Source organism: Molothrus aeneus, chromosome 1 (genome assembly GCF_037042795.1).
Source record: "Molothrus aeneus isolate 106 chromosome 1, BPBGC_Maene_1.0, whole genome shotgun sequence".
Lineage (NCBI taxonomy): Eukaryota > Metazoa > Chordata > Aves > Passeriformes > Icteridae > Molothrus > Molothrus aeneus.
Genome location: NC_089646.1, coordinates 71113722 through 71127223, shown reverse-complemented (window position 1 = coordinate 71127223; position 13502 = coordinate 71113722). Strand labels below are relative to the sequence as shown.

The 13502-nt window shown below is 35.5% G+C and overlaps 1 protein-coding gene across 2 annotated transcripts in view; it reads left to right on the top strand.

Annotated features, from left to right (window-relative positions):
- RELCH (RAB11 binding and LisH domain, coiled-coil and HEAT repeat containing) overlaps positions 1 to 13502 on the top strand; it is a 76933-nt gene that overhangs the window by 27120 nt on the left and 36311 nt on the right. For both annotated transcript variants that reach the window (XM_066559329.1, XM_066559321.1), the window contains 5 exons: positions 109 to 312; positions 402 to 493; positions 1464 to 1772; positions 6133 to 6208; positions 6583 to 6678. In XM_066559329.1, coding sequence (XP_066415426.1) covers positions 109 to 312; positions 402 to 493; positions 1464 to 1772; positions 6133 to 6208; positions 6583 to 6678 — 777 coding nt within the window. The remainder of the gene's footprint in view (positions 1 to 108; positions 313 to 401; positions 494 to 1463; positions 1773 to 6132; positions 6209 to 6582; positions 6679 to 13502) is intronic.

Below are 13502 nucleotides of genomic sequence, written 5' to 3'. Positions count from 1 at the left end.
TCTTGATGTGATTATTTTGCTATTGCATCACCTGTGGTCAAATGAGGAAGAGAAAAGAAAATAAAAGGAAGTATATTGTATGCTTTAGTTTCTTCTATTCTTTTGAAGGATTTTGAACTTTGGGATGATGTAGGATTGAATATTCCAAAACCTCCTGACCTGTTACAATTGTACCGTGACTTTGGAAACCATCATGTTGCTGCAAGAGATGTGGTGGACGCATCAGTTGGTGTAGAAGATGATGAGTTAGAGGCTGACACTCCTATACTCGGGACCGTCCCTGTGTTTGAAACAGCACCACAGTCAATAGAAGTAAGACTGTACAGGAGAAATGTTGCAGCTGTTTGATGTACTGCTTAACTTTATTGTACTAAACTCTTCTGTTTCTGTCTTGTGTTTAGCAATGTTTAATAGTGCAAAAATTAGAAGATCAAATTAGTGTGTTAAACAGTGAGAAATGGTCTTTGATGGAACAAATCCAAAGACTTGAAAGGTATGTTCTTATCAACCTACTTGACTCTTGATAAATGTTAGATAACTTTTCAATGTCTTTCTAACACATATATGGAACCATGACTTAGATATAGGAAATTACTGGGGATTCTTCAGGGCAGGGCGGTCTTTCCTTTTCAATACGTATTATTTGATTTAGAAAAAGGAAGAGACTTCAAACTGACTATTTCCCTGTATTACATATACAATTTAATTTTGTAACCAATTTTGTTCTTTCAGTGTGACTTCTTTATTCCTTTAAAAACTATCACTTCTGATCTGTTTTACATAGGTTTTTTTTCAATTAGCTTTATGTCACTCCTTAGTGTGACAGCTTGCAAGCACTGTCAGAAAGATGCTTGTTTTTACATCTGACATCAACACAGTATTTCTTTCTGAAGAGCAAGACTAGTAGACATGACAGTATCTTTAAACACAGCAAAAAAAAAAAGATACTTAAAAGTTTTGAGCAACCATATCATTCTGTAAGCCATAAGATATCATTCCTCTTAAGAGGTGTACTGATGCAGCTTGTGGGAAAGTGCTTAAATTTTAAGTGTCTTTATTGACTTGCATAGTTACCATTTCAAAGCCAGATAGGATAGTACATATTGATTCACCACTCTAGTATTTTGTTTTGCATCCTAGGTAGTGTTCTGTCTTGTAACAATTTGTGTCTCAGTGCTCAGATTTCAGCCAGAAGGAGATAAAACTTGCTACTCACTTGTTTCATTGATTCACTCAGTGTGCAACATTTTTGCTGTTACTAATTAAAGTGCTCAATGAAGCTAGTGCTTATTTGAACAGTTTGTGTGACCAAAGTTATTTGTTATAGGAATTCTTAAACATACATGAACTGAAGAATGTGTTGAGCTCTTCAGCACGTTGTCTTTATTTCTGCGCTGCAGTGGTGTGATTTGAACAGCATTTGCATGAAAGCTACAAAAATATTTCATATTTTGCTTTTTCAGTGAAATAGATCTTCTCAAGAATGAAAACTTTTCTGTGTCAACTGTTTATGGTGTAGCTCCCCATCCTTCTTTAAAACAAGTGCCTCTCACAGTCTCAGAGGACAATGGACGGTACTTGGATATCAAGAGCTCTGAGAATGACAGTAAACATGGAAACACTGAGGAAACAAGCCTTGTTTTATCAGCTGAAGTGGATTCAAGGACTTCTAAAGATGATATGCTAAATTCTGTGCCCTCTAAAGAGACAGAAAAACTGTCCTCATGTCCTCCATCATCTAAAGCTGCAGTCCACTTTGATAAACCTAATAGGTTAGTGATAAGTTGTAAACTGCATGATACTATTAAAAATTCTTGTAAAGTAAGTAGATATTTTTCTAACAGTGAAATTCTGCCAAATGAATAGATCATTTATGTTTTGAAGGCAAATAAAAGACTTAACATACCTCTAGGGTACAGTGCTGATATTTTTATATTGTTCCTAATCTCTTCAGGAAGGAGTACATATGACAAACCTACAGTTTTAGTATTAAGTTGCAGAAATTCTTTTCACTTTCTGCTTGTTTTTAAACCCAGCCCTATTTGTTGGAACAAAAAAATAGTTAAAATCAGAATAGTGAATGGGAAGACAAGAGAGTTCTGTTCTCTTTTAATTTAATAATTCTCTTCTGCTTGAAGAGTTGGGAATTTTTTTTGCGTTTTCTCTGTAGATGTGTATAACTCTCCTAGAGAGCAGAATTATTTTTCATTTACTTATTTTGTAATTATCAGAAAGATATCTAATGGCATACTGCTTTTTTGAGTTTTGATTTTGGGGCAAGCCTTCACTGGGTAGCCCGGATTCTTTTAACCAAGTTAGGGAATTCGTGTTGTGTTATTACTTGGAGACTGATTTTGTGCTTATAAGTGTTCTTGAAAAAGCCCTTTCAACCTGTACAAGTATTTTTATAGTGAAAAGGAGAAGTGATTTGTTCATTAAGTGATAGATAAACCACTGTAGTCATCAGGAGTAACACGGACGACAAACATAATGAGGGTATGTACAGCTTGTAATTGTTACCACTGCAGACAAAGATAAGCAAGTAGCTCACCTTATGATCTTACTGTTGCTGTTTGTAGGGAAGCAGGCGGCCATCCTGCTTTGTCTTTTGTCCCTTAGCGAGCTTTTGCTGGTTTTGATACTGTAATTTGTTTCTAGAATTATCTTTCCATCTGAAAATACCAAGTAGAAATCTGTGTGACATTCTGTGCAGATGGAAAAATAAATGCAAGCTTGTAGTGGGCTGGAGAAAAGGAACACCAGAAAAAAAGAAGTTGCTAATCCTGCTAGTAATTACCTTTTCTTACAAACACTAAGAATCCTGCTTTTTCTGGATTTTCTGTACTTCTTGCACTAAGTTCAAGGGTCGGGGCTACTTTTTCAGTAATATCTTAACTTTTAGAATTGGACAGAAGGAAAGACTTCTGAATATAATTCTTTGGAGTCACATAACAAATTTATTCTCTCTTAGTTGACTATACTAGTGTTTAACAGGAAAGTAGAACAGCTTAGATTTTTCTGGCAAGTGGTCAGTGGTTTGGTTTAAGCTTTCCGGATTTTTTTCTTTTTTAAGTTTCTTTCATATCCTAGCTAAAAATCCAGATATGTGTAGTACACTACATAATACAAATATGTGTAGTAATCAAAACTTCAAGCTGTTGCTATATACATGTCTACCCACTTTCATTTGGCTTGTTGCAAGTTTCTTCTTGCTCAGATTAATGGTGAGTGCTGGGTGGCATTAAGTGCATGAATATTAGATTGATGGTTTGGGGATAGTGAGGGTGTATATCAGAACAGGATTAAATCACTGGGTGAGGAATGAGCTGTGTATTTCCGGTGGAATTTATGATGGTAGAGACTAGATGAACAGCATTTGTTCTGCTGCTCACAGTTGTTTTAACTGCACCTAGATTTATTTGAAAAGTAGTTCAATGAAGCCGTGAATCCCCGTTGAGTTAAATTGACAGTCCCCTCAAATGCAGTTCACTGCAGAAATAAATAATGCATGTGTAATATGTAGCTATTTTTGTACTCTGCTTTGGGCTTAATATGTCAGCAAAGGGTCAAAGGAAAGCATGTTTGATACAGTGTTTTATAGACCAGTATCTAGTGCTAAATTTTCTTCCTGGATTATGCCCTAGGTTTGTAATAATGCAGTAATTTTTCTCACTGAATAATTAGATTATTTGTTAAATGTTTTGAGATCTGCAGGAGAAGCAACACAATGGAAATGCTGGATATTTATTGATTTCAATCCACATTTATTTATAGAAGACAATTACTATCATTTATTCAGAATGTACTAAGAAGGGTTAACAGCTAAGACTATCCTAGAAGGCAAGATCATTACTACTGTATGTATAGAGTGTTTTCTTGGCATAAATCTTGCCCAGATGGGAAGAGAGAAGAGGAAGTGAGCCTGCCTTGTGTGCCTGCACTCAGAGCAGCTGTGCGTGCATGCTGGCAAATGAGGACATGACCATCATTGGAAAAATGCCTCAGTTAACAGATGGCAGTGCAAAGCACTAGCAGTGGTTTAGATAGACTGCACCACATGTGTTTATTCAACTAATTTGAGGTGTGTGGTAATTTGCACCAAATACAAGGTGTTTTCTGTATACAGCAGTCCTGGCTTTTTGAATGAATTGACTCTTCTGTCCCAGAGTTATATAGAATAGAACAGTAGTGCCTGGGCTTTTTATTCATTGTACTTTCTTGTATTCAGATGTCTTCACTGCTGGCATCTGTTTGCCCTTGAAGAGACTTGCCGCTGACTTGTGTGCAAGAGGCCTTGGTCTTTTATTGTTTTTGTTCAATGTAGCCATCAAGGATTTTGTTAGACTTCATTAAGGAGAAGCTTTCTGGACTCCAAGTATAACCAGCAATTGTAAGAGGATCCACACTGCCCAGAGCTTGCTGTTATTTAACCCACAGGGTAATTCAGTGACATAATGTCATACTTACTTTTCATTCTCTGCAAAGTGGGAATGAAACTTTGCCCTTATGTAGGATTTTAATTAGGATTCCCAGTGGGAAAGGCTCTGATTTTCTGTAGAATGAATGCCAGGTTGAAGGACAGACTGGGCAAAGGGCTGGCCAAGGCCTTGCCTCTGTGTTAATGTTAAGCTGCTGCTTTGCAATGCTTGCTAATGTTCTCCCAGTGTAAAAATACTCTACAGTCTTGAGTAGAGTCTGTAAATCTGTCACTCAAGAATATTTTACAGCATAAGGACTAACATATTGTGAAAGAGGTCTTTTACAACTTGCTACCGTTTAAGTAGTTTAGTAACTTTTTTAAAGTGAACCTTGCACAAAACCAAGCCAAATAGAATTAAAACAAGCTTCCTTCATTAAAATTTAAAATGTATTTCAAAACTCCATACCGTTAAAAAAAATTAAGCAATAAATAAAAATTCTTATTTATCATAATTTTCTAAATAGTGAGAAGAGGAAAACTGGTATATTTATTGATGTCCTTTTGAATTAGTTTAAGTAATTGTAAGTAAGAGCTTTGATTCTTAATGGGCTTTTTCAGTTGGAAAAGGGTGAATGATTATGTATTTACTGTAAGAAGTAATATGTGTCAATCTATTAGATAAAATGTATGTCCATGCACGTAATCATTTGTGTGTTGGATTTTGTGCACTCGTGTATTTTTGAGGGTTCCAAGGTGTTACCAATTTCCACACAAAAAATAGGAGTTGCCTCCTCTCAATATCATTAGAGGACTCAAACAGCAGATGATGGAAATGGGTGAGATGCTTTCTGTGCATATTTTGGAAGACAAATGTTGTGTTTCTTCTTTAAACATAGTGGATGGAGCAGTGTTAGATTAGCATCTAAGGCCTGAGATAAGGCAGAGGAAGTTGTCATTACTGGGAATAATAGGGTGCTGCTGCTTGCCTGTTTGATGTAGTGGTCAGTAATTGTTTTCTGAGAACATTTCTGCCAAATTACCTTCTTCAGACATGGCTGTTTTGAAGCTTTTATCAGGGTTTGATATGGATGCTTAAGGCTTTGAGTAGCTTGGCTGCATTGCCTGGTGCTGGATGTGACTGTGAGGCAGTGCCTGTGCAGATGCACCCTGTACAAGGGCTTAGACACCAGTTTAAGATTGATTTTGAGGTTCTGGCAGCTTTTGAATCCAAAGTTAGATCCCAAAGTGGCAGTTGAGCAAACTCTATCTAACTCTGAAGCTCCTAACTTGACTGACTACTCAAATGCTTTTATGCAATTTGCAGAATCAGAGCATTAAGCAAAAATATTGTTTCATGTGATTTCTCTGCCCGCCCCACCCCGTTTGCATAATTGTATGCTTCCTCTTGTATTGCCTAAGCTTCCTTTTCTTCATGATTTAGTCCTATTTTTGAATGTAGCAGCCGTTTGAAAGATGTTATATTTTTTGGAACTAAATCTAACTTCTTAATTAGGACACTCACGTTTTTTTCTTGCTACAAACAAAACACTCTAAAAGTCAAAGATAATTTTAAAACTTCTGTAGTATGAATCACTTAAACATGCTTTCTGGGTGTCATTTTACCTAGCTGATTAAACCAGCGTGAAAGGACTTGCTTTATCACCTTTCTGATTATGCTTTCTTCCCCCTCTCCCTTTTTGATGATATTTCAGGAAATTGTCACCAGCTTTCCATCAAGCACTACTGTCTTTCTGTCGGATGTCAGCAGACAGCCGTTTGGGATCAGAGGTATATTTCAGTTGACATAAACTAAAAGATCCTTCATTTTGCATGGCAGCAATAGTTAAACAAGTAATAATTGCTTTGAAACGAGACATGGAAAGATGAATCCATGTGCATGAAAGTTAAGAAATAAATATATGTTCTTAGATTTTATGCTAAATATGAAACCTAGTGATAAAGGTGTAATTACTGGGAACTTTGAGCCTCTACTCATGCTTTTGAAATTACTGACACATCAAAAACTTACAGCTTAATGTATGGGAATAAATTAAATACTTTTCTGGTAAGTGGTCAGCCTGCTGCAATTTTTGTTATTCCTTTCAAATGGCATTTTTCTGTTCCTGTTCTAAAAAAAGCAAACAAGCAACTTGATTTTCTAGGTATCTCGAATTGCAGACAGTGAGAAAAGTGTCATGTTAATGCTGGGACGCTGCCTGCCTCATATTGTTCCTAATGTGCTGCTTGCAAAGCGAGAGGTGAGGAACCCTGAAATTTTACTCTTTTTCATCACACTATTTTGTTGTTAATTTTGAAGATGTTGTGTCTAATTTCATGAAAGTCTATTACTTGCAATCATGTTCTTACTTTTGTGCATGCATCTCTGCTCCTAGAAAATGGTTTTACACCTCTGTCAGGTGAGTTCAGCAAACCTGCATGGTATCCTAATATTCCTTCCTCTGCTTAAGGCACCTATTAGCCTTCAGCAAGACTGTTACTGTAGGTCCATCTGTTTGTGGTAGCACAGATGTTTCTGTTAGGGAAGACTATATCAATGTGCTTTGTAAAAACAGGGGCTATGAGTTCAAACATTGTTTCATTTATTTTGTCTATCAATTTAAATAAGCAATAATATTCAGGTTCTTTTGCAGCACTACATACTTCAACAAAAATAATTTTCAACAAACAAATTATTTTAATGTCTTTTCTTGGAAGCTCCATGTATCAGCCAAGTAAAGGTTCATCAAAAATATCCCTTTGTAAGGAAATGAGCAATCTTGCTTATATGTTTTCCTAAACTTTAAAATGAGAATGACTAAAAATTATGAACATGTAATGTGTATTTTGAATGTAACTGAAGGTGATGGTTTGCATAATCATTCATGCTATATAGCATACAAAAGGAAGGAAAAAAATGTGACTGGCTTTGTTTTGCTTTGTGTAAATATTGCACATTACCATATATGTAAAAAAAAACCCATAAACTGAAGACATATAAAACAAAAATTCAGTGTCCTTATAGTTGACACTGAAATAAAGGGTTTGAAGTAGCATATCTTGTTGAGCAAGTTTTAGTCGTTGTTGACAGGACCTACAGTATGGTAGACTTAGTCATGTGTTTTGTGTCAATTAATTTTAAGGCTTTGAAAATTCCTCAAGAAATTCGTACTGATCCTGTAATCTAAAATTTTTATACCATACAAGTAATTATCAGCAGCTGACGTGGTGAACTTGAGATATGTGCTATGGTTTGAAAAGTCATATAAGGCTTTATTTTTGAGGGAGTGGGGGTGTTAACTGGGTACTCTGGAAATTCTTCTGTCTTTCACAATAATTCTGTGAATGTTCCTGGATCAGTGCTTAATTTCTGATTTCTTCTTTATTCCTTTCCTTCCTTCTGCTTGGCAGGATGTGGTATTTTGGCTCCTTTTCACAGCTTTTTGCTTAATCTGTGTAATGTATTGAATATTTTTGTAACCTTTTCTTCTGTTTCCTACTTGGTTCCTTCCTAGGTTGTTTTACAGTGAAAGTTATATTTGATTACATGTATTTTTGCCCTAAATTATCTGCTTCAGTTTAATTGAAAAAGCCACAGATCACAATTGAGTAATTGCATTACAGGGGATGCTTAATGTTTCAGTAATTGAAATTTCTTTCAAAAATATCTTCTTTTAGTTCCCTGCCACCTTTTGCTATAACTGTTTTTAATGTTCTTTCTGATGTAGTCATGGAACTTGAAGGAAAAGTTGGGTAGACCATCTGTCAGTATTTACACTAATCAAATTATGGAAAGCTAACCTAAGAACTAGGCTGTCTTCAGCAAGGTATAACTTTGAGTCTTGTCCGTAAAGAACCTTATAATGAGACTTTTGCACAGAGAAGTGGTGTAAAAATATACCTCAAAATCACTAATTTGAGAAAGAGGTATAACAGGTTCAGATCACAATGCAAAGTTCTCACCAGTCTGTTCTGAAACAAGAATGGTAGTATTTAAGATCTTACACTATCAATATATTAGGATGAGAGTTAAGCATAATTTTTTGATGACTCCCTGAAATGTCTTTGTTCTTTAAGCATCTGTCATGTTGAAATTGCTTGCAAAATCTTAAGCTGAAAATTATATGCTATGCATCTTCATTTTGGAAAAACTGAGTTTGCAGAGGCTGACGGTCTCTCAGTAGTTGTTGTCCTTTAGCAGAGATTCAGAAACCATTTTTCCCATGCTTTTAAGCATATTAAGATCAGTAGCAGTCTGCCTGATCCAGTAGTAAGTGTTCTGGCAAATATTATAGTTGACATTTCTGAAATTATTTATTTTTGTGTATTGGTGCAGCTTTAATTGTTCTTCAGTGTCTGTAGTTTAGGTTCCAATGGAAGGTAACAAGAAGGAAATACACAGTATTGAGTAGGGTGGCTGAGGGAATAATTTCAATTGTTTCTAAAAAAAGCAGTTCCAACTGTGTAAAATCAGTAATGCATCATACAGGAAAATTGCCTCAAAGCAATTCATAATCATCAAAATTCATGTAACAACAAGTAAATTTAATTTTGTTTTTATCTCTAACGTCTAGGTTATCTTAACTCCCTGAAAACATCTATGTCAATATTTAGATTTGTGTATGAATGCAGTCACAAATAAAGGAGATGTTGCAATCCAAGTAACAGTTAAGTGGAATGACCAGTAACAAAATGCTAAAAGCCAATACTTAAAAAAAAAAAAGGCCATTGTTTGGGGTGCAGTCTGTGATAATACTTCTTGAAGATAAGCACCTTGGGTTCATAAAAATTGATCTACATTGTAATCTGCTTTCTCAATTGTCATCACTTAAAATACATTAACAATACAAAAATTGCAAAAGTAAAATCAGCCACCTTCTATTTGTTAACAGATGTACCATAGAAAAATTCCTTTGGGTAAAATGCAATTAGAGAGAAGCAGTCTTTTAAAACTTTTGTAATAACTAATCAGTGCAATACTCATTTTTCACACTTTTTAAGCTGTTAAAGTCAATGGGTTTTTGTCAGGAAACAGGAGTAACCTTGTTTGTACATACAACTTCCATACTCTGCAGTATATAATCCTTTAATGGAGTTTGGCCCAGAGTAAACTTTTTGCTTAAGATCTTATTAGTCTTGTTCTTAATCAGCACTTTTATTTAATTATTTACATCTTTAATCTCACCCATTATTCCAGTGTTAGTCTTTAACTTCTTTTGTGTTATGCAGACTTAGCACAATCATGATAGCAGTGGTCTACTGAATATGCACCACTAACTAGTTATACTGCTAAACTGTTATTTATAGAGAGTTCAACATGTTAAGAATAGAGTTCTGCTTTTATTTGTTTGTAAAGTTGAAGCAAAGATTACGTTAAATCTTCAGACTCTGAATTGATGCCGTTCTCAACTCCACTAGATCTCCACTGTAGATTGACAGTAATCACATTAATGTGTGGGAACTGCACGTAAATATCACCAAGGCACTTTAATTCTCTGGCATGTCTCTTAAAACACAGTAGAGTTGAGTATCTTACTATGAATTTTCATCTCAGGCTTATGCTTTAAAAGCCATTAAATACTGGCTTTGCTAAATAAATGCAAAACAAGACTGTGTCAGATCTTGGCAGTATACTTAATTGTTTGCTTCCAGGGGTTGTGTCTAGCAGATTTCGTCATGGCTGGATATGGATAAAGGTACATAAACCTGAGTTGCAGAGCATGAAAATTGTCAGTTGTCAATATCTCCTACGTGACCATTTTAATTTCCCATTATAGGGGAGAATAAAGAAATCTAAATTAACAATTACAATACTATGTTACTCTGTAAAACTTAGATTGCAGTAGATTTCTATAGGTGATATTTCTAAAAACAGGGGTAGTATTGCCCACAGCCTGTTTGCTGGTCCTTTTATGTGGTCCTTTTCTTGCTGGTCCTTTTCCATGCTGGTTTTGGCTTGCAGGGCTGTTTTGTTCAGAGGATGAGGGTGTACATGAGACATAACGATATTTTAAGTCCTTTAGTTCCCTTCTGCTCAATATGAGGGCTTAGTGCAGTTTCCTTAGAGTAAAATAGCTCAGTCTCATAGAGTATCCTTTTCATCTCTAGTCTGAAAGCCAATGTCTTTCAACACTTGGCCTGTAAAGCTTAGATAGTTCATGGATGTGAGGAGTTGAATTTGATGTTTATGAATTGAATTGCCAGCTTTTGTTGTATCACAAACTTTTGTATGTGTGTTTTCAAATAAACAGTAGATACAGACAAAGAAGTATAAAGTTTTTTCACACCCACACCCTACCATTGATTCTTATGTAAAAACATCCCTTTGGCATCTCTGAGAGGCTTACTTTGGATCCTGGAATAATAGTCTCACCCCATGAAAGGTAATTAGAGCTGTGATTTTAATATTGGTAAGATTAGTGGTACAAAGTTTTGAGTCATGCGTTAATCCTATGATTAATTTTTTTTTTTCATTTTAAATTAAAAGAATAAATTTGGAACTTTAAATACATTCTTGCCCAAGACAGTTCCTATCAGTACTTTGTTGGTACCTGCAGCTATTTCAGTTGCAGACCATAAGATTATTTAATTTTATTTACTTGTTGTCAGAGGCTACAGAATAATTTTAGTTACAGAATAATTTTAGCACAGTATTGGGTCACGATGTAAGCATTGACCATTAAAGAAGATTAAAAGGCAGACATTAACAAAATTGATCATGTCATCCTGGTTTATATATTGTTGCCTGCAATATTAATACATTAATATTTGGAGTAATAAAAATATTATTATTTGAACCTACTGAAGTAACCAGTCTTGACACTTAACACTAGTTAAATTTATTCTTTGAGGTAATTATTTTGCTTATACAAACTCCAGCAAGAAGACAGTAATTAGTGAGAGCAATAAGATGTAGAAGACTTGTTGGAATGTTTAGCAAAACATTGTTATAATGATGGAAACAAAACTGACAGAAAAGTCCTTGCTACCTTCTGAGATGCTCACTATATGATGCACTTTTAAAAAACCCAAAATTTAATATTTTATTGTAATACTTTTAATACGTAGGAGGAACTGTAGGCATGTAGTTTAGATGGTACTTATTACTATTAAAAATCCATGTTCTTTTGTCTGTAATGAAGAGCGAGCTACTCTGTATGTCCATGTAAATGTTGCCTTTATTGATAACTTAACTCAAATAGTGAATCCCTTTCAAAGGTAGTAGAACAAGTTGTTGTAAGTTAGGAAGAAATTGTCCAGAGATACTATGGTGAGAAAAATGTGAGTTTTTCTTTAGAGAGACCTACATGGAGAGTTACAGAGAAGCAGAGCAGAGGGAAGATGGGCTGTTTCAATTCTCCTGTGCAGTGTGTTAGGTCAGCCTCAGAGCATTATCTGTCAGTCACCTGTATGTAGCTTCTCTCACAGTAAAACCAAAATATCTTCTTTCTCTCCATTCTGCATCTGGGTAGCTCACAGGTATAAACTGCCTCACATTGGAATTTGGCTTTTCAATAGGAGAGGTGGAACCTGTGACACACATAATGTTATATTGCATCAAGCTGCAAGTGCCAACAATGTTACGATATGAGTCTGCTTGGAATCTAATGGGAAAACAGTATCAAAGCTCTGGAAGTCACTCTTCTTGCTATGGTCATGAGTCACTAGTCACTCCTGTTGACTAACACCAACACAAACTACCAAAACTCATGTTCTGAACTCAAAGGCAAAAGAGAAAACAAGGACTTGGGGATGAACAGAATGTTTAGGAAAGTTCCCAAATTAAATAGAGGGAGAGTTGTTGGGTTTTTTTTGAAACTTAACTTCTTGCTTTATGACTGTCAGCACAAGTGGTATTCCTTCCCAAGGAATGCAGAGTGTTTCAAATAGTACTGGAAGTCCACTCCTTGATTATTAATAAATATATAGAGTCTCCAATACCATGTTGTGAACTTTTCTCTTGAATCTAAACAGCCAAATACTAATCTTACCATGTTTTATTGGAAAATTGCTGCTTTGTATTGCTTCTCTGCTGGTTTAAAGAACGAAAAATCTGAGATTTGTAAAACAAATCTACAGCAAAGGCGTGACCCTTAGCACCACGAAGAAATGAGCTCAAACCTACCAGTAGGTTGTTTTTTTTCTTAATGCTCCTGCATGTCCTGAGAAGAATCTGCCCCTTATAAGTCTTTGGGAGACTTCACTTGACCTGTTTGATCCCTCTGTAGAGCAGTTTTGTTCTTCTGGTCCCACAGTCCCCTTTGCTTCCAGTTTTACCTTCGTGTCCCTGAGGGCTTTAGGGAGCACAGAAAACACTGTGTGAGACTTCTCACTGTTTCTCCACTCCCGTTAATAGAAGGAGCTGTAGAAGCCCTGATGCAGCGATGCAGAGAACACTCTCTTCTCCCATAGTATGCATGAGAGAATGTGACCAATGGACGAGAAAATACAGCTAATTCCATCAGCTAGAATAACCAGCTTGCTGCAAGGTAAAGAACCAGCCTTGTATCTGCCCATGTCAATGCTGTTAGGTTACTCATTACCTTTCAGACACAAGGCAGTAGTTTCTAGGTGAATATTCTCAGGTGTTTTCCTTTCACATAGACTCAGCTGAAAAAAGACCATGTTAACTTCCTTAAATTCTGTAAGAAGCTTAAAAATACCCCACCTCATGGTACTGCTTTAAAATCTAGCAGTAGTTCTGAATAAGCAGTTGAGGTTTTTGAGTAGGTACTCAAACATGCTAAGGAAGTGAAATCAATGTGTTGGTTTCAGTAGATGAAACAAAAATCCCATTAATGTCCCATTTCATGGAGGATATTCTTTGTCAAGTTTTTCATAGGAGTATTTAAGAATACTTCCAAGAGCAGTTGAATAATGTGAATTTAGAGTAGATTTCAGAAAGTTAGGTTTCACTAAAGTAACAGATGTATATTTAGCTTTAAGTTTTTAAGTGAGCTTTAGTCTTTATAGTAGTAATTTTGTTCTGTATCTACAAATTGCGATCAGATTTCCTATTTAAAAGATGTTAGTTTAATGTATAAGTAGCGTTATTTAGAGTGGTGTTGAGGCGGATATTATTTTA